This window comes from Passer domesticus, chromosome 3 (assembly GCF_036417665.1).
Source record: "Passer domesticus isolate bPasDom1 chromosome 3, bPasDom1.hap1, whole genome shotgun sequence".
NCBI lineage: Eukaryota > Metazoa > Chordata > Aves > Passeriformes > Passeridae > Passer > Passer domesticus.
The window spans coordinates 65,474,426-65,502,403 of record NC_087476.1 but is presented as its reverse complement, the minus strand read 5'-3'; the positions used below and the strand labels follow the sequence as shown (position 1 = coordinate 65,502,403).

The window sequence follows — 27,978 nt, the reverse complement described above, 5'->3', positions numbered from 1 at the left end:
AAAAGGACAAAATGGCTCCAGGAATTGCTGGTTTGCATAACAGCTGTAATATTTTATATACACTGCATTTGGTTTACTGAAAAACCAACTGTCAATTCAAAATAAGAACATGGTTGTAACATAAGTCAAGAAAAAAAAATCCAGATTTATTTAGTGATTTAAATTATATTAGCTATACAATGACATACACTACTTCAAAATCTCTGGGAAAGATCTGCTCATTTTTATGTTGTCTTCACAACTCCTGCAATAATGTTATCTTTTTTATAGAAGCTCTCAGTAAAAAACTGGAGAGGTGATAGAGTTAAAATTCTGTCTCATTAGCTCTGATGATGGCAGGTAGGCTGGAACATCAGGAAACCAACATGGACCTTAATAGCACAACCTATCTATGCATAACAATTATATAAACTCAGTTTTTGCCTTAGTAGATGTGAGATTATAGGCTTACACCTCTAAAACATTTATTAAAAAGATGCAAGGATAGGTCCTGAGGAAGCAATGCATGTGTGCTTTTCCCAGCCCTTTACTAGAAGTTCCAGGAATGTATGACACAGACCCTTTAAACAAACAAGAAAAATCCAGGGAGCTCTTCCTTTGTGCCATCCTAGCAAGTGAGGAAGCAAAAGGAAATGGAAGAAAAAGTTGGCAAAGGATGAAAAGTTGTCACAAGCACGCAAAGATTCTGGAACAGTCACTGGTCAGACACTGCAGCAGAGGACAAGGAATAAAGCAGTGAGGGCACACTCATCTCAGAAAGACAGAGTGGGAAGCACAATAGTCAAAATGTCAATGAAGTTATGAAGATGAAACATCCCTACAAAAAGAAGATAGATAATATCATGGAAGAGGAACTTCCTCAAGCCATAGGGAAACATGGAGTAAAGATCAGTCAGCATTTGAGAAAGCCATCATATCTTACATGCATCTATTAATTCAAGGGACTTACTGGAAAGAAAATGCTGAGATGCAGGTCCAAAATCTCGGTGTGCCTCCTGTAACTGTTTAAGGCGATCCTCTACAGACACCTACACATAAACACACACACTCAAAATCTACGTTGCAACACCAAGGTCATGATAAGAAAATCACTTGTTTGCATTTCTTCTAATGAAATCAATTTGTTTGTGTGTCACAGCAATTATTTGACATCTATCTATTTAAGGCAACATATTTTTCTTTCATCTGCTTAATGAGAATCCTGTTTCTATCTTGCAGTGTTCTGGTGTGAGAACTGTAGATCAATAACAACAGCAGTTTCATGGTGACTACAGCCAGCTGCTGAAATTTCTGACCTCCTCTCAACCCTCCTGTTGTCCAAATTCCCATAGTCAGCAGGTCTCAGTTTGATTGCATTGATCTTATGCTGCCTTTCCAGCACAGAACCATTTTGAAAGACAGTGTTTCACCAGCTGACATGATGCCCCTCAATCTAATTAAAACTGCAGTAGCAGTATTTGGTTGCTTGGTTAACTAAATTTGAGAGGACACACACAATACAAAACCCAAAAAAAACCCCAAAAACCGACAAAATAAGAAAAGAAACCCACTACCAAAGGATATTAGCCAAGGCAAGGTCTGATATGACACAATTACAGCTTTGACTCTCAGAAGTGACTCATTCAAAACTACTGGCCAACAAACTGGTGCCTAGGTTTTGAAAATTCATTCCCAACACCCTCACCTAGAGATGTAACAAGTATTTCCTACAAAAATAAACATAAGAAAGGAGAAACTTCAAAAATTCATAAATGAACTTTAACTGATGTAAGAAACTTCACTAAATCAATTCACTGTGAAACTAAGGATGAGTTTCAGCTGTAATCAGGCACATGGATTTACCTTTCTCAGACCATTTAAGCACAATAATCATAACCAAGCAATATGAATCTCTAAGCATATTTTCTTCTGCTTTTTATGCTAAATTGCTCTAGAATATATCTTGTTATAGCTCTACTAATACTTAAATCACTTTAAGTGAAATTTCCTACAGAAACTGAACATTCAAAGACAATAAAACAGCTTTCATATAAGCTGGAAACAACAAAAATTTTTACACCCGTTTTTGGTGACACAGATTTATGCAGTAAAATCTACTGCTACAAGACACACAAAAGACCCATGCAGCAATAGTTCCCTCTATTTTCCAGAATTTATTGCAGTTTCCTGTTTGAATAAACTGCTGAAATAGATTGAAAGGAAAAGCTTTTGGCCAAGCTACAGCAGGAAAGGCAGCTCCTTTTTTTTGCATTGGTACTAACAGAATAGCACCTCAGTGACAGAAGTAATGAACAAATGGTAATAAATGACTCTTTTAAGAAAAGAGAGAGGTGTGAGAAATATCCCTCCCCACACGCCTGCTGTAAATAATCAGAAGAATACCTGTAAAAGTTTCCACCGCATATTGAGATCATCCAGTTGACGAGACATCTTTAAAGACGGATAAAGGTCAAGTGGAGACAGCTGGCTGGACAAATCATTCACTGTTTTAACTTTTAAGTTGATTGGAGCAATTTCTTCTCTAAAAGCCTAGAAGGGTAAGAAAGACACTTATGTTCAGTTGACATCTGAGCAGCACAAAAGTGTAACTCCACATGGTGCTGACCTCCCCAGTGTGGCAGTTTATGCTAAACAACTGCACACAAGGCAGTTCTCAGCAAAAAAAGTTCACTCATATCCACCTTTAAGGAAAAAGAGTATGAAACTTACTGAAATGCCCATAAGCAAATTGCACCCCTAAAAGAATTTAATTAATTGTTTTTTTGTGGTGCTGTCTGGCTTTTTCTTTGCAAAGGAAAATACACAATGCTATATTAGGAGTTTTACCAGCATAGAGCCTGCCAACTATTGTTAAGAAAAACACTGTTCAGTAGCTATAGTTTTGAAGTATTAAGCAGCTGACAAAAATTCAATTTAAAAACTATTATTGAACTAGCAAAGCATGAAGGAATGTATCTTCTAAGGAAAAGGAGTACAATGTTTTACCTGATTAGAACCAGCGAATAAAGCTATTACAATGACTAAAAAGAAGTAAAAGGTTTATTGAATCAAATCGAACTAAATACAGTATTAAGACAAAATTGATGCAAGTTTAGTTAAAGTTTAAAAGATGCTTCAAATGTCTTGCTTGCTGTGAGCAGTTAAGTGTTCAGTCCTGTAAACAGCTTGATTAAACATCACTAAATGAGCCCAAAACAACTGTAAAGGAAGTATTTTCTTTGGATAATTTAATTATTTACCTCCCTTCAATAATCACTCTCATTAGGCCAAGGAACAGAAAGAACATACTGTTAAGAAAGAAACAATGGGTTTCTGGACAGCGAGTAGGCCCCTATTGTTTCAGCAAATGTTACCGTTTTTCCACAGCAATGAAAATCTGAAAGACTTTGCTTTCATCTACTTTACAGAAAAAGCCATTAAGATATGACAAATCACTTCTTAGCATGAAAAAAAGGAACTATTCAGCATTAGCATCTTATTTCTTGCTTTAGCATCTATATTAGAGTATAAGAGAAGGAAATTATTCATTACTCTTTTCAAATCAACAGCAGTCTGGATATTAACTCACCTTTGACTGCCTTTGTTTTAAAGATTTCAGTTCCATTAACCTTGAATGCAACAATACAATTTGGAGAATGAGCATGCTTACATTGCTATATGTGAAATAATGTCGCCCTGTGAATTCAGACACTGTATACATAGAGAGAATATCTACAGAAACCTGGCTGCAGCCCATTTTATTCTTCTAACACCAGCATGCTATGCTGAAGACACAGAATGTCAGGTACACAACTCCAGGGTCTTCTAATGCTTTGCTACATTAATTCTTAAGCTTAAAAAATGAAAATCTGTGTTTGTGAAACAGAAGCTTAGCAGTAAATGGTGAATTTGCCCGAAACAGCAATCTTCTCTACCTACATGTGCATACCCACACATTCTGCTGGAATCCACGATATTCACTGCACTGTACTGTTTCCAATCAGCTTTTCTGAACAATGCTAATTATCAGAAGATAGTCTCCTTCTTGAGGAGCTCTGCATTACCAAGTCCCTACCCGATCCATGAAGTTAGACAGGGGATGACTACTACCCACCAAAAGCAGCCATGCCTTGGGATGCTGAGCCCTGCATGGAACCCAGGCAGCAAAAAGTGGTTTGCCAACAACAACATTATAAGGTATTATGTATTCTTCAGATTGAAATAATCCTGGTGAGAAGCCACGCTAAAGTAAAAGCAAATGCAAATTTGCTCATACAAAAAAAATAGACAATAGGCATGTTTAGTTTGTGAAAGTTAAGGAACATAAATTAAAACTATGTATTTATTTCTGTGTTATTAAGAAAGCTCTGAATGTTTTTCTAAAAAGAGTTACACTTGATGGCCAAACAGATCTGTGTGTGTATGTAATCCCAGCTAACACTGGGAATGTGGCCCAGCTCTGGCCTTTATTTGAGACTTCAGATACAATCTTTAAAGACTTTATACTGCACATGAGAATTTCAGCATACAGTGTACAAATATCTAATATGACTAGAGGAACTAGAATGGAGAGGTCTAACTCACAAACAAACTAAATATTTCCCAGGAGTTCAACACTTACGGTAGTTTTCTCAATGTGATCTGGTAATGAATCTATGAGCAAGTCTCCTACAGGTTTCCAGCCATTCCTCACATTTTCAGCCTCCTTCAAATCAGCGTCAAGGTCATCCATGGCACACTGAAGGTCTTTCAGTTTTTCTAATGCTTTGTCCACTTGCTTCTGCCAGATACTGGCACTGGCATTTAGGTTCTCCCATTTCTCTTTTACCTCCGATGACTGCTTACGCATGGCTTTGGCAATCTTCAAGGCTTTCTCCTCAGGGGTCAGTTCTGCAGAGGGGAATAACAGTTATACTGTTAATTTCTTACTTTTGTGTGGTTAAACAGATAGTGCTCCTGCAATGCACACTCAAGACAGTCAGTAAGTCCAGTGTCAACTGTTAATTTATTTCAGCAGGTAAAGGTAGAAGAAAGTCCACCTTGCTGTAACTGAAATAAACCTCAATCACTCCTACTGACAACACAATTCTTGATCAGAAGACAGGAAACTATTCCTGACTTCCATATATTATGATACCCAAAAAGTAAGAGCAGCTTACTGCTGATTTGTTACTTTTGGAGGGACAGTGAAAGGAAATATAAGATCTTTCTTTCTTCATGGAAACTTCATTAGGTAATCTTTGCATCATTTCATGTAGAAAGAGCAAGGACAGGGTTTTGTTCCTGGATCTCTTACCACCACCTTTCACTGTGGCACTAGGATGTCTCTTCATATTCAGCAGCAAAACCCAAGGTACACCAAGTGCCATGGGGGGCGCGGTTCTGCAGCACTACATCAGTTTTTCTGTGTAAACACTGAAGTCCAAAAAGGCTGGTTTAAATAGCTTTTCCAAACCTACAAATGTTCTATGAAGCTGTTGAAAAAGAATCAAGCTTATGGTGTACTATTTCTCACAAATTTTAGGTTTATGTGTCTAGATCCCACACAACCCAAGAACCATGGAAAACCTTCAGTTTGAGACTGAGCAAGACCCAGACAGCTTCAAAGCTAAAAAGAAAATCCTATAACATCCCTAGCAGGTCCTGCTGTCTACTGCCCAGGGAGTCCCTTGCTGAAAAAAACTCATGGAAAGCTTCCTTCATCAGGGAAGAGTTGCTTCAGTAATGACAAACAAACATAGCCAGCCTCAGAGGATTCCCCTTCTACATAAAAGCAAGCAGAGGAAACTATAATGCAAAAAACTGAGAACAAAAGAAGGAGGAGAGACGTGACATGCACTGAAACTAAGCCAATTGGCCTTCTATTCAGTCCTATATAAAAGCCCTGGAAAAGGTTTATCATAGTACTCTTGTGATTAAAACTCAAGTGTTGCCTATGAATAAATTATACACAATCATGCAATGATGAAAGTACTATTTTTGTCAGAAGTCAGATGAGACACACCATCTTCCTTTTACTGATAGACAGTCTTTAAAATCATTATAACTGACTGAGCTTGGAGCTGCTGCTGTGGTTGGAGGAGGGTGAGAGGGCAACAGAGAAAATGTGTGGGAGGGAAGTTTTTGCTTTACAAAGGCCTGATGAATGTCAAAGTAAATGCAGAGTTATGGCTGCAAAAGCTACCCAACTGTGCCTCTTATATGCAACTGTTGTCCCATAGCACCCAATACAGAAAAGCATATTGTAAATAATTAACACAAAATAAAACATTGGAATACACTCCAATTTGTTGTTGAGAAGTCACTTTTTTCCAGATAAAAAAAGTAACAGGGAGTTGTTTGAATTTCTGCCCACCAGTTCCACATATTTTTTCTGGTTTTACTTTTAAAGTTGTTTTCAAATCTTGTTAGCCCATATAGGTATTGATATATGCTAGACTATGACCACTACAAGAGTATTTAACAAGACAATCTAGATGCCATCTGGGAAAAAAAACCACAAACCAAATAAACAAAAATCAACCCACAATGCAACTATAATTCATATTACAAATTATAGAGAGGGTGATGCCCAAAAGCAACCAAAAGGACCTTGCTGGGAAGTGGTTATGTAGGAGAAACAACAAACAAGGAATGGTAACCAGAGCACAGTGGAGGGCAAGAGTAAATAAGAGCCAACAGCACCAAGGGAAGGGAGACACATACCCAGCCTGTGGGTTGTGCTGCAGGTCTTGACCTCAAAAGAGAGAGCCATTTGAAGAAGAGTGCAGCTGAGTGATACAAGAGACATTTTGAGCTTACCAAGTGTTTTAAGTTAATATTTCAATGACTTGTCATAAGCTATTACATGAGAGCACTGCCTGTGTACACTCTGCCTTTAAAAGCAGAGATTGTACCCAGGCTTAGGGACACTGCAGTGGCAAGAAGGTATCACAGAGGAGAAACTTGGAACCAAATGACCATGAAAAAAATCCCACAATGCTTAACTAGATGCAAAGAGATATGAACTACGTACGTAGCTCTGGGATACGGAGATGTGGCAGTAACCTACAATTTGCAATACTGACACAACAGAACAAAGATGAAGACCAAAGCTGTGCTGTGATAAATTGCACTTGTCTCTGGATTTACAGCATTTCACAGTAGAATGAATGGCATTATAGCACAACACAGTTTTGGAATGACCTTTACCCCAAGTTCTGCAAAGAAAATATTTCTTCATTTCTTTTGAAAAGAAATGAAACTCATGCTCCAAGTAAAACCCTCTTTAAGGAAAAAAATTCTTTTACACAGAAAAGAACAGCTACAAAATGCCTATGTAAAGACATTAAAGAAGTTGTTAGCATAAGTACTTCTGGAATAATTCACCTTTGAGAATCATAATATATTGATGAATGAATGGAAATTCACTACAGTCCAGTGACAAAGGGACTGTGAACAATCTAGAAGAACAATCTGCACCTAAGGATCAGCACTTAGTATTACAGATTCTCTCACAGTCTGAGGTTTCCTGTCATAAGCTATGGTTGTTGGCCACCAAACCTCAGCAGTGAAAGCTGCAAGACTTATAAATGAGGATTAAGGGAACACCCAGAGGTGGAACACCTTACATAAGGCAAGCACTGAGCTTCATTGAAAGGGGAGAGAAAATTGCAGACCTATTGGATAAAGTCTTCTCTGTTGGTACCACGAACATGTGAATACAGGGACACTATACCCAGAAACTGGACTAAGGTGAAGTTCCATATATGCAAAGCTCCAGTCTACCACTTTGATCCAACATCATGCAGTCACGTAATTCGTTATCTGTTGTCAGAGCCAAATTCTACCAACTCTGCATGAAAGAATAGAATGCTGCAAGACCTGAGCATGTCTAAACTAGATTATTATCCAGTTAAAAAGATCTGTTGCTTGACAAAGAACACGTGGGAAGCTTTATAGTAAGAGCTGAAAATCTTGCAAAACTCTTTGGCTTTCCTTAAAGGTATCGACACAGCAGATCCAATGAGTGCTTCTTGCTCTAACAGAGACAATAAGAAGAGAAGTGGCTGTAGCACCTGGGGTTAGGTTTAGGGGTGGTTATGATGGTCCCCAGTTAACAAGTGGATTAGATAATCCTGAAAGTCTTTTACAAGCTTGATGATTCAGTGATTAGAAGAGGGGGACAATAGCCTGACTTCATCTGGCCAGCTAAAACAAGGCAGCTTCACTCACAAAACTCTTATTTGGGGATGGGAAAGAGATTCCAGAATTACTGGGGTGATACAAGTATCCCAACAGAACTGAAACTCAAAACATGTTTGAAGACCATTTGTCAAATCAATGTTATTGTGCAAGGATATCTACTACATGTTGTATTTGAAAAATATTAATTCATTGCAAGACTGCTTTATTTTACAAAAGCTTTGGAAGTGCTTGTAACCCTTGCACTAAAAAGACATTTACAAGGGAAATAGAGCAAAACATGCTTTTATGAGCTATAAACCATTCAGCATATATTCATTTAACAGAAATACATCTTGTATAACTTTATGTTTTCCATCACAAAAGCCCAAGTTATTAATGAGCAACACATTACTTTTTTTCTAGCAGAGATCATATTCTTCAAGATACTGGTTGCATAGCATAAAATTGCAAATTTCAAAGGAAGAGTTTTCTTCTCTTAGTTTGGAATTCATTTAACCAGCCTGTCATTACACAAACCAGAAGACAAGATTCCTTTTTGCTGTGAAAAAATTTTACACAGTATTCATTGCTCTTTTGTTCCTACTTAATATAAAATCTTCTCAATCATCAGTTTGATCCATGTCTTCCCACTCCTTTTTTTTTAATGGTACTTATTACATTATCCTCACTTCAGCAGCTGCTGAGAGGGTAAGAAGAGCTTATATTCACTGGACCATCTGTTTACCAGAGAGGACAGATATTAACTGACCTTGCAGTCAGGTCAAAGTAGTCCTCTTCTGTAGTGAAAAAAAAAAAAAAAGATCTTGATTTTAACATACATTTTTTGTCACAAACACAGACTGAAAGCTCCAACAGCTTTTCTATGTCTCTAGCACAGCCTGAGTGCCATAGAAGGAGAACTTTCAGGCCCGAATTTTCAGCATATTGTTTCTTTGCATGCTTACATATATGGATAATAGTAGCGAAGAAAATTCTTCTTGCTTAAGAATTTATTTTAGATCTCAAACTATTTGGCTGTAGCAGTTTTCATTCCAATCAACCGATTAATCCTTATTATGTAGCCCTGAACTAGTGATCTCTTTCCATCTTGCCAAAATTACAACAATTTCCTTTCACTTCTGCTAAATTCTTCATCAAATATACTGGAACTGGAGATGATTTCATATTGCCTCCTTCTCACATGATGTTGTCTCACATTGCCTCTTCCTTGGTTCAATCAATCTTTGCAGCAAAAGCAATGCTTGACACAGCACTGTGCTCATTACAAAAACTTTCAGAGCATTAGAATAGGCACAATGGCCCATGATCAAACTCCGACACAGAAAATCCAAAAGCAGTGCTATTGTTGGATCATGAAGTCTTTAGCATTGCTGCAGAGAAAGCATTGTCTGAGTTTCTAACAACCTTGACAGAAAATTTAGTCCTGATGAGATGGGAACAAGAAGTTTAAGAACAAGCAGCAGTTGGTTAAATGTTCAATGTAAACATGCTTCCACCCAGAGAACATCCCATATTTCAGATAAATCTGGGACACAACAGAGCCTACAAGTCAAGAATGAATCTGACTAGGTTTATATTCCAAGGTTCTCATGAACTAAAAAAACCCCAAACAATCAACCAATAATAAAATTAACCATTTTGAACTCCAGCCAGCCTGTTTCCATTAACATCTTCTAAGTTTGCACTCCACAACACTCAGCAAGTGGAAACAATTTCCTTGAATGTTACTAATATGGTTCTGAGCAGACAAACGTGTAGACCCTACAGGAAGAATTTCAAAGCTTTACCAAAGTGGACTAAACTTGTAGGGTGACTAAAAAAGCTCTAATTTTGAAAATGAGAGAGAGAAGTATTTTGTGATTCCCTCATGGGTAAATGCACATTTCTCTTATCGTGGGAAGAAACTGTTAAAAGTCATGAGTGAATGAGCTCCAACTAAAACAAAAGCAGCATTGTTGAAAATAGTGTAATTAGTTTCTGGATATGATCCCACTGACTTCCAGTGGGCTACATCGTCTTCATTCTCCTAAGCACTTCTAATTAACAGTCAAGACTTCATACTCAGTCCAACTGCACAGCAGAGGGGAAAAAAAAATCCCAGCACTGTGTGATAGTTAGAGAACAAACACAAGTGATTTAGAATAGAAATGCTGTTTGCTTTATAACAGAAATGCTGCCTGCTATATACCTGTTATATATTAGAAAATAATATATATTTATATATATAACATAAATTGCCTATTTTCAGTGAGATCTTCCTTGCAAATGGAAAAATTACAGCAGAGAAATTTACCTAAATGTCAGTAGTGGTAAGCAAAAAAGTTCAGCTTTTATTTATGCCTGAAACACATAAAGATACCGTCCCTCTACAAGTTTAAATAAAATATCTACATACAATTCACTGATACTTATTAACATATTTCTTTTACAACACAGATGTGATTTATGGGGCTTTCTATTCAATTAATAGGAGGTACCAGCTGGTAAATACTTGTTTTTAAAGGCTGTGTTTATCACAACAACCTTTGCTACCAAATAGCAGCTTTCAAAGCTAGGAATCTAATTGTCTTAAGAAAATTAAATTACTAAAGTAGTTGGACAACACTGCAGACTTCCAGAACCATTCACTATTGCAATGAGAATCAGTGTAGTGGTCTGTGATGATCTGCTAGGATGTTCCACTGCTTCAGTGGAAATGTAAGGACAGAATTTCAGCAAAGCTTTATCATCAGTTCATAGAACCCTGGGGACATAAAATAAGAAATCTGCTTTCCTTTGTCTTTGCAATGGCCTGTAACCTTACAGTACATGGAATTAAGAAGCCAGCTATAACTATCCCATAGAGAATTATAATTAACATTTTTAGATCAAAGTTTTCTCCTATACTATGGGCAAGTGAAAAAAATATGCTAAAAACATAACCATTTTCAATTTCTTTAACCTTTCCATCCATGAAATTCAGCAGCTGGCCTGCTGGCTTATCAATCAGCTCCATTCAGATGCTGAGGCAGCTCAAATACAGGAAGACTGAAGCTTGCTTTTTTGTAATGGGGAAACATGGCAAAACAAAAGCAGAAGAAAAGATGGATGGGGGATATAGTTGACTAAGAAAGTAGTTTCCTGGAAGACAGAGAACTGTATCTGAATGCACCAGTTACTCTCTGGTATAGTAGAAGGCCAACCAAAGACGTATAAGGTGAAGATGGGGGAAAGAAGAAACCAAGGCTTACTCATAACCTGAAACTACATTCTTGTCATATGTTTGAAATTAAGAAGACCATTAGAGAAAAAATGGGTTATCATAAGGCATGCTGTAACAAGTGTTCTATTTGGATGGAACAATAAATGTATGTATATATGCACAAGTCCTTCGAACAGGTCTCAGTCAGACAAGTTCAAAACAGATTCTGATCAGTTTTCTCCTAAATCTGCCTCATTCCATGCCCTTGCAACAATGCCCTCTCCTTGGCATGAAAAGACCTGTGGAGAAGGAGAAAATTATCAAAAATATTGATTAAAGAAAATTAGATTCAGAGGTTGAAGAAAATAGAAAACAATTTCACAACCTTTATCATCTTCAGATTAGCTAACCATTCCCCCAAAATGACCCCTTCCCTTATACAGAAGTAAGAAGTAACCTCAAGAAACTGACTTCCAATTAATGCAAGTTTGAGTTAGTAAAACAGCTTTCCTATTTCTATTATAGAATCAGCCAAATCAAGACTCTGCAGTGTTGACTGTTCGTCAATATTTTTAGAAAACAGACTATCAGTTTAGAATCCATAAACACGCTCCACATTTATCAACATGAAGTGGACTTAATTGAAGTTAACAAGTTAACTTTAATCAAGTATAGAGAACACCAGTGACCAAGAGGCTGGCAAAAAATAAAAAAAATTAACAACTTAAAAGCAAACTAAAGTCCACACCCTTCACTGATAATGGTTATCTGAAGAAAAATTGTGTGCATCTGGCTGTCTTCTAGATCAGAGATTAAGTTTTCTGGAGACTGGTGGCATCAAGTTGTCAGAAAAAATTTACTAGACTCACTCCTAGGTGAAAATTAACAGCTTATCATACATATATATGAGCTCAGACAGAATGATTTAAAGACAGCTTTTGGCCTGGAGGTCTATCAATCTACAGAAAGTGCAGGCCTGTTCTGCACAGGCTGCGAGTGCCCAATGCCAGCAGCGGGAGCTTCACGGGCGTCTGTGGGAGAAGAGGTTGGAGCTGCCCAGTGCCAGGGACAGCAGATTGTAGTCAACTCACCATGGGGCACACCTGAGGTCCCCAGCCACACTGGTGGCACCTCAGGAAAAGTGTATTTAAGAAACAGAAAACACCAGAGAGGAGGGGGGAACCAATAGGAAAAACAGCAAAGGGAACACCCAAGTCAGAGGAGGAGAAGCAACCCCATGGTAAGGCAGATTTTCCCCATGGAGATTGCACACAGAGGAATGGCATTAGAGGAAAGAAGCAGGAGACAAACTGCTAAGCTAATCATGAAGTCACCACCTTCCCACCCTCTTGTGCCACTTGTTGCCTCTCTGAGCATAACCAGCATCACAATAAGGCAGGGAAGAGACAGGAATGAGGGAATCAAGCTGAGTCTGTGAAAGGCAAGAGGAAAGCTGTGGTTTTAATGTTTGTGAGGTTTTTCTCCACTACAAACCAACTTAGTATTTAATTATTTATTTTAAATGAGAATAAAAAGTTTGTTTTCCCCAAGCTAAGCCTGTTTGGTCCACAACAGTAGTTTGCACAGGATCTGCATCTGTGTCCTGTCTGATCCCCATCCTGACCCATGAGCTTTCTCACTCATGTTCTTCCCATCTCCTGCCTCCTTTCCACTGCAGTGGAAGACATAATTGGATGGGTGGGAGTTTGGATGGTAGTCAAGACTAATTCATCACATGTTCAAAAAACTAAGTCCATGGAAGTACTGAGTGTGAAGAAGAAAGAGGAAAAGAAGTTCAGTGCACATGTATGAGGCTCCCCAGCCTGAACGTGACAGGTTTTTAAATACAATGACTAGACCAGAGACATGCACACATCATTTGCAGACCATGGATGTCATTGCGATGCAGTTTACCATGGTCATCAAATTCCCTGTTATTCTGTTCTCACTGCCATTGGTATAACACAAAATAATAATAATTTTCATCATAATAGACTGGATAGCAATAGCTTATGATGCATCTTATAATCTGAAGTTGGCGTTTGCAGTTTGCATCTCATCAATCAATACTGACTAGATCATTGACACCAAATCCTGTTAGAAAATGAGCATTTTGCATTGGCAAGGTTTTATTTACTGGCAACATTTGCACTGACTGAGAGGTTCTATGTTTTTGAGAAGAGAAACTGCAATTTCAAACTTCTGTATGAAAGAATGAACAAATATACAGAGAGCATCCTTACTTTTCAACTACAAGGTTGCTTGTGATTTAGAGCAACTAAAACATTAGAGATGCCATAAATCAAATGGATTTCAGAGTAAAAAAAACCTGAATGTTTTCAGGAGTCAGGAGCTCAAAACAGAAGTAAAGTGAGTACCAACAGCACTAATCAATGAGATAAATGGTTCATTGGCTTTAATCACCAGCTATTCAGACTGTGATAAAGTTGAACTAGGGAATATGAAACCACTTAAAAATTTGTACAGAAATAACACAAAGTATGGATGCAAGAGATTAGTAGTTTCCACTGAACAAACTTAAGAAGTTTGCAATGGAGATGTATACGATGATGTATGGAAATAAAAAACTAACTCCCAATAAAAGTAGGTATACTGTAATTTTGTAAATTATACAGAACAGTAAATTGTTCACACCTTACAGCAAATGACAGTTCTGCAAAAGCAGATTATTATTACCTTTTCTGAGAACAGTTCTTGTGTAACTAAAAGTAAGACTTCATAATGCTGTAGCTTATATCAGACTGTAGAACTTACACAGATGATTTCCTATTTTGTGGGGGAGTGGAGAAAAATTAACTTTTTGCAGGCCTCTGATATTTAGAGTAATATCTCAAAAAATACTATGCAAAAAACAGTTTCTAGCGTAGCTGTGGTTCCATTCCTTAGCAATGATTCACCCACTATTCAAATCTTAAGGATTCTGTAATGACTGCCTTCCTAAAGCCGATTTATTTTACTTCTAATGAGATACACCACTAAACATGCTTATTTCTATTTATGGAGTAAAACTTTGCTATAGACATATGGATGTTTGAATGGGAACCCTTGAAGTACTATTCTGACTACATTTAAGGTGCATCTGTTATTATGCTAGGAAAAAACTATCATTGGTGTTTTGAACCTAAAATTGGAAAAGGCAGAAGAGATGTTTCTACTTCTTCCATTAAAATGTTACAAATTTCCACTGATATCTTACAAAGCAGGAAAGTAACCCTTGACTCTAAAACATTGAAATAAAAGCCACCAGGATGCCATTTGGAAAAATCTGAGCAAGTAACTGGGAAATAAATTATGTACTATAGACATGCAAGTCCTTTCTCTCTTTTTTTGACCCTCCCCAGCAATGACTATTTTCTGACCTGTTTTTGAATGCAAGCTCCTCCTTGGTTCCTCAGGCCCCTCAATTGGTTGGTCAGCAAGGAAAACTCGTGCCTGGTCCACAGCATTGAGAACGGTTTGCTCTTTTTCCTTCAGTTCACGCCTCAGTGCCTTTTGGGAATGGAAAGAAGAATGCATTTGTAACTTGACTTTGTGAACAATATCGTTTTCTCTGTTTTCATCTCTCCATCCAGACCTGCCTAGTGAGCGAGTAATAGCCAATGTTAATCAGAATGCAAGATAAAAATGCAAATTTTACAAAACAGAAGGAGCAAGAAATTGAGGCTGGAAGGGTAATTTTTAGGAAATTGACTTGAAGAGAGTAACACAGGAAAGGTGATGACGGCAAGTTTAAAAAAAGCCTACTAACAAACAAACTACTACATTAAAATTCCATTAGAAACTAAATTTAATGGGTTTATTGCTTTCAACAGGATTACTAATATATAGTAGATTGCTACAACAGACTGTTTACTTTTTTGATAGCTGGAATAACAGCAATTTGCATCTACTAAGACTTCAGAAAATTATTTTACAAATGCTAAGGTGACTTGAAAAAATTGTTAACATTCCTTAGAAAATGAAACATTTTGTTTCTCTCCGCTATTTACTAATATTTTTAAAATTTAGAAAACATGTACCAGAAACTTTATTGTGATAACACATACTGAAAAAGCAAGTATTAAATGAATCAAAAAGTATTTTGATCTTTATTATGCAAAAATCCTTTGAAACATATATACAGAAAGAAAAAATTCAATTTTTATGTAAGATTTTTTCATGGTGGTAGAAATAAATTTAAGGATATGATGCTCTCCAGCACTTATGACTTTATTAAAGGTTTAAATGCAACCAACCTTTTTAAAACAAAAGGTTATAAGTAATCAGCTGTTATGTTTCTTATGAAGCATTTTCTTCCACCATAAATCTGTCCCACCTAGAAGGAAACTGCTTTTCCTGTTTTTTTTTAATTATTTTCTACACATAGAAACACAAAAGAAGATACTTTAAACATTATTAGAATGTTTTGCTTACTTTTTGCAATATATTTTATAGCACTAATTTAAAAGTCAAGGCTTATTTTGCTGTCACAATTTGCTAAGGTCCCATTCCAGATCAAAAAAAGCAGTTAGCCAGTGCTGACAACATTATATAATAAAATGAGTGTTCTACTACAGAAAAGTTTGAAAAACATACACCATAAAAACATCACAAATGCTGTCTTTTCTTTTCATTACTTAGTCTCTTGATGCCACAATCACAAAAAACACCCTCATCTCAACTTTAGCTTAGCAGGAGGCAAGATGTTATTTTTCCTCCCTCCTCCCCCACTTCATTCCTTTATCCTCCGCATCTTTCCAAATCCTGCCATTCTATTGCTTCAAATAAAATATATAAACAAACATGTAAATAAATGCATGACCCCAAGAAAAACTAAGCACTGAAAACACAGTAACCTCCGTTACATTTAGAAACCTGCATTATACAGTCCAACTTTCAGTAAGCATTAACTGTTGCATTTATATAAACACTCCTGAGAAGTGTTCTCTGTATACTTCTGAATAGCAATAATATTCTTTGTAGGATTCAATACATACTACATGTAGTAAATAATGAAAATTGCCATTTAAAAAATAAGCCTTTTCTATTAAAAAAATACAGAAATGGAAGTATTGTAAAAGCGACATTCCTGAAGAATCTCTTCAGTCCTTCACAGTATGTATCAATATTTTAATTTGACATTACGCACACTAGAATAAGACCCTTTGAATCACCCACTGGTTACAAATCGTTAAAGCATTCTCTATGCAGAAATTTCTTTCAAAAGAGGAGGAAGGCAGTATTTACAGCTCGAAAAATTCCTCATTTAAAAAAGACTTTTGGTTAGCAGAACCTGTGTGCATGCATCAGTAAAATATAATGCATTTTAATTTCAAAAACTTGGTCAGAAACAAGAGTTGATTACTACACTTTGAAGTGGGGAATATTTCTAGAATGACTTTTCTCCCCTCCATACCACTTCCAAAACATTTCCACAGCATACAAGGAAAGGGAGGCTATGTCACATTTTGAGTACGCTAAGAAATTCCAGCAAAACAATCTCTAGAAACAATCTAGAGATAGATCTCTTTTACTCTGTCTGTCCTGTTTACCCTCACATACTGTGTTTCATCAATTTCTCCTGACCCTCAATAAAACTTCAATCAAGTTTGACCTAAGAGACCTTGGATTTAATTCACCAACATCCTTGCCATTGAAGTAGTTCAAATTGAAGTTGACACCACAAAAGATTTTAAGAGTTTGGCCCATACAGTTCATCAGCTATAAGTCATCCATAGCAATCCTTATCAATATTTTTGATAGAGAACTCTCTTAGCATAAAATAAACCATACACTGAATTAAAACTACTAAAATAATTTAGCAGTAGAGTACCTTGAGCACATCACAGACATCGTAGATTATCTTTTGTTTTGGTTTTTTCACTTATACCACAGGTGCAAAAATAATGCACTCAGGCTTGCATAACCTTTTCTTAGCAGTACTCAATATATTTCTCTGTGTCTCTCTGCCAGTAAACAAGAAGAGCAATGAGACTACACACCGCAAGGATAGCCAAGCATACCAATAATACCAATAATCTTGTCCCAGCAAACCTCTCTGCAATAGAAAAAAAAAAAAAAAGAAACCCACTTATAAATCTGATCTTGAGCTGAAATATCATCTGTCTTGAATGGACAAAATAAAGATTTTATTGGAAAAATCATATCTAGAGGAACACTACAGAGTAAAAGTAAGTCATAAAAAGCCCAACAAGGAACATAAAATCTACAATACTGAATTTGCTGATTTTAAATGTTTTTATATAATAAGAAGTACAACCACATATGTTAGCGGTTTATTTAGTTTTTCAAGAGATACCCCTCCAGTAGCTATTTAGAATGGATGTGCCTCCTTCACTAGACAAGGACATTACTTCATTCTCCTTTTGGCATTAAGAACTAAAACAGTTAAAGCATTTGTAAGCTTTGAGTGGAGCACAGGTTTTAGTAGAGGGTGAATTCCCCTCCTGTTGCTGGCTTTGTGTTTCAGGGAGGAAATTAGGAGAAAATTAACACTAGAGTTTTGGTATAGATTCAATAGGTGAAGGTATGGCAAAAAAAAACCTTGAGAAGCATCTCAAAACTTGTCACTGAAAACTGCCCACTAATAAGATAAACACAAGGATGCAAGTGTTGAGTCCTGTTGAGTATGTAGATGTGAATACAAAATGAAAAAGTGAACACTGAGCACAGAGATAACACCTTTATTTTGCCCACACTAGGCTTTTTTATATTTACAAAAGCAAAATAATATTTTAAAGTTATATTGGTCATACAAAAAGGGGTTAGACACAACTTGGGCAGTAATTCATACCACTGTATTTCATACAACAATTATAAATTGCAAAATTACTGTGCACTTTAGGTAATGGTTTAAAATGAATGCTTCACTCCCCTTCCCTTAGTAATCTGACAGGTGACAGACCATTAAATCCAATGTCTATGGTTTATACAGTTCTGTTGCATTTGTAAATACATTGTTACTTTCTATATAAATCAGGCCATGCAAGAGTCTTGGAAAAACCAACACTAATTTTAGACATTCTTGATTCTTATAAAAGAGGGGGGAAAAGTCCTGAAAAGCTAAAATCTGGTGTGCTGATACTGTGTCAACACAAACTGTTTTCATAGCTGACCCTAAACAATAGCCAAAAATACTTTTAAAAAACCTGCTTTGAAAAACAGTCTTCCGGTGGTAGATGGACATGTGCTTACAAAACTACACTCTTGAAATATTTTATGCAGCATGAAACAAAGCAATAACTACAATCAGCGCTGCAGCACTCATTCTGTAGGTATGAGGTCTCAAGTTAGCCAACTACGGTGGATAACCCAGGACCCAACCAACACAATCCTCCTCTCAGGAAAAAAAACAGAAGGGCCTTCATGATTTTCAGCCATGAGCCAGTGATTTACTCTCCATTTTGATTTGTTCCTCTTTTAGTGACGCTGAAACATACATTACTCCCTTTATAACACTAAAAATGCAGACAGATAGACTAGTTGATCTGTTACACCAAGATAAGCGTATCTTTAAGGAAGAGAGGGCAAAAAGGTTCATCTTATTTCTAATATAAAACCCAACCCTTCTTGTAAGGTAAGATTTTTAAAGGAACTTGTCTAAACCAGGGCATTACAAAATTTCTGTTGGGAATGCTTTGCAGTTGAAGTATTTTCCTCTCTTGGAAAATTTAAAAGCTCCAAACCTTTTGCTATTGTGATTTTTACACTGTTTAATGTATCCTGAAAGCACCTATGTCCTTCAGCTGCACCTTAAAATTGTTTTTTTGAGCCTAGTAAGTGGACTTCCAAAATTACTCACTGTTAATTTGCAGTCTTTTTCTCTTTTGAATTGTACAGACTTGTACAGAATAATTCAAGGAGCAGATCTGCTTAATAGTTCCAACAGATGAAGGCAAAGCTAATTTCAAAGAAAACACATGGGATGTTTCTTAAAAACAGAACATATTTAAATCAGGTCTCATTATGCACTCTTTCAAGGAAGTAAAGATGCATGTTATTGTAACTCATATCAGTTCAGCACACTGTAGCCTTATGTGCCAATCAGCAGCTCCTGTAGCATTTAATTACTTATTCATCTTCTTTCTACAGCCGGTGCTTGAAAAACTCCTGTTACTTTTATACACTAAAATGAAATGGAAAAAAATAATCCATGGCATTAACAGGATGGGAAGAATAAGCAGGATGATTGAGCAAACTCAGAGTAAGATGAGGAATTGTTTATAAAGATCATACAGAGATAAAGGTTGTGACTGAGTCTGTGCCAGCTGTCTCCCTCACTAAAGAATGAACTAGAAAGGAAATAAGCATAGCATGTTTAAAAGCTGTTCCTTCCTGTCAGATACTATTTAATGGAACATGTACACAAAAAATTTCAGAAGTGTTTTGGTCTCTGTACCCATCTCTCTGTAAAAGTCAATTTTATGTGTCTATCCCATCTGATAAGGAAAATAGTCAAATACAGAGCAATATTTAACTTGAGACCATGCAGCCCACCATGCATTTACTTTTTACTACTTCATACAAAATCTATGTGGTAAGAGAAATAATGACGGGGGAAAATGGTACTTAATATACAATCATTACTACCTAGAGATACAAAGACACACGTAGCACATGAGACTTTGAAGATGAGACAGTATCCTACATGTGACAAACAGTGACCAACACCAGAACAGGGGAAGAAAAGGAAATATGAGTGTGTTGGCGGGGGGGGGGGGGGGGAAGAGAAAAAAGAGAAGAAGCTGTTTGCCTTCATAATAAATATATATTGAGTATTTTAGATTTCTTTTTTAATAGAGGATTCTAAATAGATATCTCAAAAAGGACCAAAGAGAAGTGCCAAAGGCTGCATTTTTCTAAATTGTCTCAGTTTACCATTTGCCACTTGCTCACTCTTTTGCTGTACTGTCAATAAAGAGTGCAAATAGGGTGTCAGCTACAAGGGTTCAATGTGAGTGTGGACCCAGAAGTCACATCTACAGCAAATTTCTCCTTTTTGCCTGCATGCACAAGGAAACTAAACTGACAGAAATTTAAAAGCAAAGATACGGGCAAAAGAGAATTAGACTCCATGCTGGTGATCTCTTACCAGAGGCAAATAAATGTTAGCTGACTTAAGACTTTCCCTTTGATTTATCAAAATAAATGCTTCAGGCCAGAAATATGGGCACTTTTCATTGAGATTGTCTTGTCTCTTGTAATTTCCCTTCTCTCTCTGGAGGAGTGCATGTGCTCATGGCTACTCACTGAAAACACCACCCACCTTTGAATATGCATTAACAGATACCCATTACATAAAATAAGCATCTACAACATCTCTCAAACAAAGTACCTTGCAGTAGTGCAGCCAAAGAGACAGAGGAAGGAAAGTATGCTGTACCACTGCTGCTCAGGCTTAGAGACAAGAAACACAAAGCTGTCACTGACATTGTAAAAACCGATAACCAGTAAACTGACATCTCAAACTGCATCTGCACATTCCTGCGAGACACTTCAATATAAGGAACGGTAACTGCCTTCTGAACTTGTTACAGCTCAAAACCAGTAAGGCTGTACAAAACCAGTAAGGCTATTTCCTCCATTTTCATCTAAAAGCATTCCAAAATCAGCAGAAGATGTTTGGAAGTCTCTTTGGAAAAGCCACATTTAAAATAACCTTGTGAAGTGTTGAAAGGCCTCCTTTGTGCACTAGAAAAGAATCCAGTACAACAGCACAAAGGCAGAAGCAAGCTTCATTGCCACACAGATTTCATCAAAAAAGACATTAAAAAGCTATTCTTAAATTAAAGATCAGAGGGCTACACTTTTTCTTTAAAATTAAACTATTTTTTTTTTCACAGTTAGTTTTCCAAGAAAGAACTTAGTCTTCTCTGAAGCAAGAACTGCAAGTCCTACGCTCCCTAGAGATGCTACAGGACCTAAATCCAACGAGATATGAAGGGAGACCCTGCTTAATTGAGCAAAGGTTACAAAAAAATGAGGCATAATGATGTTCATTAATATGTCTTCCAGCACCAATGATCTTATGTAACTTGATTTCTTATTTCCTAGTCCAATTAAAGGAGACTTATTTGTGTTTCTAGGTCAATGATAACCAAGACTTGGTTGCCCAGAGAAGTTTGGAAGCTCAACAGAGCATAGTCTTTAGGGACTGGAAAATACGGAATGCCTAAAGGCTTTTCTTTTCTTTATTTTTTTTTTTCCTTAAAATTTATTTATTTTTGTTGGGGGTGGGATGTAGTTTAAATATGATTAAGAACTACTGTGTGGGGAAAAAAACACCACACCATGCATCCTTGTGCTGATGCCAAAGACATTATCGTCAGAAAGCTTTTTAAAAAATATATAATTACTTTTTTTTTTTTTTGAAGTGAAAAGACAGGCTTCAGTGTGCTAATGTGAATTCTCTACTGGATTTACTACTGAAATCCCCAGAAATATAACCACTCTGGCCAGAGGAACCCTTTTGTGATGGGGTTGCTGCTCAGTGCATATCCACTGAACTTTGTTGACTCTTTCTCTCTTCTTCAGGAAAGCAATTCTTTATATTCAATCCTTACTTTGTATTTCACTGTACCATGAATATTACAAAAGTATCATATAAACAGCAAAACAAAATCTGATAGAATATACCTATTTTGCTCATCCAGCAAGTTTCTAATATAAATGAGCATATTTTGATTTAAATCACTTGTGATATGACAGCTAAAAAAGGGTATGAGAATCATTAAATTTGATGGCTTGCATAAACTACACAACAGCAGATGAAAACCGGCTTGGTTTACAATGATATCCATAGGAAAAAATGTTTTTAATGGACCTTATAGAAAAAAAAATCTGTTTAACATATCTAATCAGAATTTAATACAAGAATCCATACAGATTGTACCCCAGAGACAGCAAAAATGCCTGAATCAGTGTGGAGACTGAAAGAGGAAGAGAGCAAAGCTGTTGCAACTTTCTACTCTTCATGTGGTGGATAAAAAGTATTTACTTTTACACAACAGCAGTCATCACCCTGCTAGCAGTGGAACCAATTTTCAAATGCCAAACTGCCAAATGCCATTCAGTTTTCTATCAAAATGACTATAGTGTGCTTTTGGTGAAGGAAAACTAATCCCACCAAACCCTGCTATGGAAGCATGACAGTTATCTAATATCAACAACCTTGGAAGACTGGACCTCTTTTTATTCCTGTTTTTATTTATTTTATAGTAAACCAGTAGTGTCATCAGAGGCATTTTCATACATTTCTAATCGACAGAAGGCAGGAAGATAACTAACCCTCTCTACTTGCTCCATTTTTTTTTGCCTGTCTCCCCCAACTCTGCTCCTGGCTCCTGTCAGAAACACGACAACTACTTTTATGTAACTCAGGGACAAACCAGAACTTTTAATCTAAAGTATACAAGAACCGGTGTCCAGACACGGGGGACTGTCAGGAAAAAATCAGCAAAGATAAAATAACATTTTAAACTGTCTGCCAAAAAAACCCTGAAAAAGTCCACAGGAAAAGATCACTGTACAATGCCAAGTAAAGCATTGCACTGAGTCTATTTCAAAGACATTTAAAAATATTATAGCCTCTAAAAAGCAACCTTAAAGACAAGGCAATATACCATCAAAAAAAAGGATCCTTCCATTTCAGATGAAACTGTTTTGTAAAGCTGTCTGCAGAACAGAAGTTACATTTCTTCCACACTCTTCAAAGTTGTACCTCCTTTGAAGAAGCAAAGGAAATTTGTGTCCTCAATGCTAGCTCTAATTAGCTTCAAACTGGGTAACTGTGCACTGCACAGTGTATAACTGGGTAGCTTAGGATAACAGTTAATATAATACTGGGTAGCTTTGGGAAACAGTTACATAAAACCCAACAAATGAGTTTGTGGTGGAAACACTTTCAGCATCAAATTCCATCTTTTCTTTATGGGTAGCAACTGATATAATTCTCCTTTTCATGTCAGAAAATACTCACAGAAAAAGGGGGAGGGATAAAGAACACAAAAAAAGCATTATTCTGTTTATGCATCCAAAACATGTACCGCCTCCAGCCTGACACAAGACACACAAAACATCTGCTGCATATTAAATGGTTTATTACTTAACTGAGCAAGAGCCCTCAAATATCCTGTTAGCACTGCCTATTTTCTTGCACCCTCAACAGTAAGCATCTATCTCTTCAACATAAGAGAGACACATTCCTCTTTCCTTGTTTGCTGGCAACAGACTGGCTTGGGTTTGCTCAGGCTGTGTGATTGCTGAGCACTGATGAACTGCCATTAGCTTCCTGCTTCAAACTGAAATTATGGCACCATTAACAAGTTGGGTGCTGCATTGTTGTTAAGAGTAGTTAAACTCAGGTCACCTTTTGCTTATTTTGTGTGATTAAGTTTTCTCTTCATTTCTTAAAAAAAACCACCAATGTGACAAGTCAAATATGTTTGGTATCATAAGCTACCTCACAGTTAATGGTACCTACCATATTAATGCAGAAGTCTTGAGAAAGACTTTTAGTAATTACAGTTCAAACTCAATGCACTTAAGAGAAACTTTGTGATATGCAGCACTATGAATATTCATTCAATAAAGATAGGATGCACTTTGTGAGCATGCCCACATCTCCTGAGAGGTTTCCTCTACATCAGCCTCCTTACTGCTAGAGTACATCAGCATCCCTGACAATGAATTCTGATCACCAAGAAAAATATGTACTATACAGCATGACCTATAAATTATAAATAAGCAGATCACTGCAGAAAGTCTCAAGGGAGCCTCTCCTGTATGAAAACTGTGTAAGGGGAGGAATATTCCCTTTAAGGGAGGAGGAAGCACAGGCAACCAAGTCCAGCTGAATTTTGAAGCAGAATAAAATGCTAGGGACCAGTTGCAATTTGAGGCTAACTCTAGCGTTCCTGTTCTGTATGCATGCATGCATACATGAGAAATCCTTTCAGAAGCAGAAACCCTGTCAACGTTAATTACTCCTCTTTCTTATAAACAGTCACTTTGGTTTCTCTTTGGAAGCAAATGGTCCAGACAGACAACTGAATAATCGCCAAAGAGTCAAACTGTCTTCCTCACCACAATCTCCTTCAATCTCCCTCGTAGCTTTTTGCTCTCAGCTCTTCCACTATGGCTTCCCATTTTCAAAACTATCTAAAACGACAGCAACTTTGTAGAGCTGTTACCACACAGCTTGTTACTGTGACATGCCAGATTATGCTGGATCTCTGCTTTGGGTCACTTCTCCAAAATTTCCAGTCTCTGGATTGTGTGCTAGTATATCCAACATCTGCTCACTACAGAAAGATTACTGTAAAACCATTACTGAAAAAAATAAGTAGTGTTTGAAAGAGGAAATACTCTACTTCTGACAATTTTCCAGCATTTATGAGAGAGTCCTGAGGAAGGAATACCCTAAGGGCAACATGACTTTCCCTTCTGCTTAAGTCACCTCCTTCAGCTCATTCTAGTTGCCATAAGAAATTAGAGGAACATGAAAACACAGAACCTGGCACCTATGACATACCTGTAAAAGCCAATGGCATTTAAGAAGGAAAAAAAAAAAAGGCAAAAAAGGCAAGCCAAGTATAATATTTCATATATTCTATGGCACAGCAGCAATGCAGCAGGTATCACAACATAGTTGTGGTAGGATTCGTTTTTTCTGTTTTTTTCTTTTTTTTTTTTTTCTTTTTTTTTTTTGTTGTGGGGGGCGGGGTGTGTGTTTGCTTTAAGAAGCAGAGAATTTTCCCTCATCATGAGCCACACAGAATATAAATAACAAATAGATTTCCGCTGGGAGTTTAAGCCCCTTGTCAAATGGGACACCCAAACTTGTCCCAACATGCAATAGTGTGTCTTGCTTTATTAGTTGCACTTATGTCTCTGCAAACTGAACTTGCCCAATACAACAGCCTAGATCAGTCTTTGCATTTTCAAATATATGATCTAACAATGTCTCAAAAGCAACAGGAAATGCTGCTGGACCTGAAAATTCAACTAAACGGATAAAAAAAAAAAAAAGGAATATGGCTGCTTTCAGACAATTTTGCCAATGAGAAATTAGAATTAAAATATTGCTGGGCATTCAGTACACGTATATTAATACAAAACACTGAGCAAACCCACTTGAAAATTGTCAGTGTTTTCCAAATAGTGCTCCATCACAGGGTTGTGCCCTCCTCCTTTCCAGCTGTTTGCTATTTGATTTTAACAACCTGCTTAAGGTTTTATTTAGTAGAAAAAGATTGAAATTGAATGGAAATGGAATTGAAAACAATCTAGTTCCAAAGATCTGCAAAATATCCATGCACATTAAAGACAAAACTTTGCCTTATTTTTACCCACTGTTAGTTCTGTTAATTGTTGTTCACATAAACCATGTTCATTGATTAAAAATAATTCTATAAAATTACTGTTAATCTGGAAAAAAAGAAAAATGGTCCTACTGAAACTTATTGCAGAAGCTATCATAAGCCATTTTTTTGGGGATGACTACAAAGTGGTTTTCTGCCCAGGAGAAAAAAAGTCATTTAATATAACTGACAGTGATTAGGGGTCATTAGAGAAAGATACCAGAACTTAAAAGAATATTTCTGTGAAGCAGGGCTATTTAACTCAGCTCCACAAATACTTTCCAATATAGGGTGGACACATCAGAGAGATCAGAAGACAGACTTATTACTCATGTTCTCTCACTTCATTTCCTTTCTCTGCTTTGTTTCTCCCTATCACAAGCTTTTTTATTTGTAGCTCTTCAGGCAAAGAATTGTAATATTTTATATATAGTAGAACCAGCATGTATTAAACAGAATTTCTTGTTCTTTAGAAACAGAATTTGAAACCACAATTTCTCATTTAGGAAAAAACCAAAAAAACCCAAACACCCAAATATATAATCCAATTGTTATTTTTAGTCCTTGACATTTAGAAACAAGCTTTATGCCATGGCAAAGTTACCTAGTAAAGATATGGAGAAAAGTAAAAGCAATAAGTAAAATGATGAAGGTATAAACAATAACACTGAGAACACAGGGAATGTCTCAAAACCAAAAACCTCTAATTGATCTTTAGTGACTGAATGCCGAAGAATACTTCAACACATCTGCAACAACTTCCCAGAAATTTCAATTGTCAAAGCCATTTGAATAAAGGTTAAAACATGAAAATGCAGCAAGAAACCTATATACTGCTCTCTTTCCCCAGAAACCTTAGTGAAAAGAGTATATCAGAAATACAGAGTTTTTAAAAAGTAAAGGAATTTCACTTATTTCTTGTATTTAGTTAATTTACATTGCATTAAGCAATAGGGTGCACTAGCTTCTGTGTTTTAACTCTGAAGTCATTGCTTTTTTAGAAACCTCTTCACATTTTTCTGCAAGTATAAACAAAATGCAGTAAGCATGTTTACTTGCAGTATGTTGAGATTTCTTAGGCCACACACATCATCCTGGTACCCAAGCTGTTTTTCCAGAATAGTATTAATAATGTGATTCACATCTGACCTGTGTCTGTTTAGTTTTCTCTCTAGCAATAAAAGTACCTTTGTTTTTACAACACCATGGGGTTTTGTTTATTTGTCTGTTTTATATACTGTGTTGTGCTTACAACTAGCCACTCCTTCATAGATCTAGCATTAAGATAATAACTTTTTCCTTCTCTTCTTGTGCTGTTGCACCAGCACCATGCAAAGCATAAGTAGGAAGACACAGGTGAAAAAAGGGTTTGAGAAACTGCAGCCAAGCACCCATGCTCACTGGACTAAGAATCTTGCAGCAGTCAGAAATATCAGAAGGCATTATCTGCATGATCATACAGAAGAACACAAGATCACCAGAAAATCATCCCAAATGAAGCCGACCTATTGAAAAGGAGTAATTTCAACCAGGTGTGACTGCTTTGCAGCAGTCTGTGTTTTAGCCAAAGCCTGGGGACTTGTTTCTGTCTCAAGGACTGAGGCTCCTGAAAGCCTCCCTACCCAGGAATGTGACAGCAGGCACTGACCACAGCACTAATGTCAGCATCAAGTACTGTTCAGTATCTCTCTGCTACAAAACCTGAGATTGAAAAATCACATGCACAGGATAAAATTAGCAGACACCATTGAAATTCACCTAAAAATTACACCCTCCCCCTCCCTTGCATTTATATGATGATAAAAACACTTTCACAATTAGTCTTTCCTCTCCTTTCAGGGCATCACAATGTTACCCTGTCAGCATTTTGTTCTGTTGGAGGCTTTCTTCCCTGACTTGAACCTTATCCCTTCAAGGTAGTGAATGCTTACACAAAATTCTAGCCTCTCTCTTCTGAGGCAGATCCATCACTCAAAAAGAAGATGGAACCACAAAAGAGAAAGTGTAAAAATAGCTGCTATTTAAAAATAGAAAGAAACAAGATAGACTTCATATCAGATTGATTCCAAGGGAAATAAATATAGACTGTATAAAATCTAGAACAAAGTGAAAAGAACTTTTGGATGACCTGCAGTAATATATAACAGAAAAACGATGTATTTATTCCAGTAATTTCTTTAAAACTATCTCATTTACTATTCTTTCTTCTATTACTGCTAATATTAAATTCTTGCTGACCTGTTACACTGG

The 27,978-nt window shown here is 36.7% G+C and overlaps 1 protein-coding gene across 9 annotated transcripts in view; it reads right to left on the bottom strand.

Moving 5' to 3' along the window:
- The window catches only part of UTRN (utrophin), a 337,069-nt gene that overhangs the window by 71,896 nt on the left and 237,195 nt on the right, over nucleotides 1–27,978 (bottom strand). For 8 of the 9 annotated variants that reach the window (XM_064413617.1, XM_064413616.1, XM_064413618.1 and 5 more), the window contains 4 exons: nucleotides 14,728–14,857; nucleotides 4,601–4,869; nucleotides 2,383–2,529; nucleotides 950–1,028 (listed from right to left, as the gene is read on the bottom strand). In XM_064413617.1, the coding sequence (XP_064269687.1) occupies nucleotides 950–1,028; nucleotides 2,383–2,529; nucleotides 4,601–4,869; nucleotides 14,728–14,857 (625 nt within the window). Of the gene's footprint in view, nucleotides 1–949; nucleotides 1,029–2,382; nucleotides 2,530–4,600; nucleotides 4,870–14,727; nucleotides 14,858–20,702; nucleotides 20,845–27,978 lie in introns of those variants that run through there. The other variant, XM_064413624.1, reaches the window with a different exon arrangement.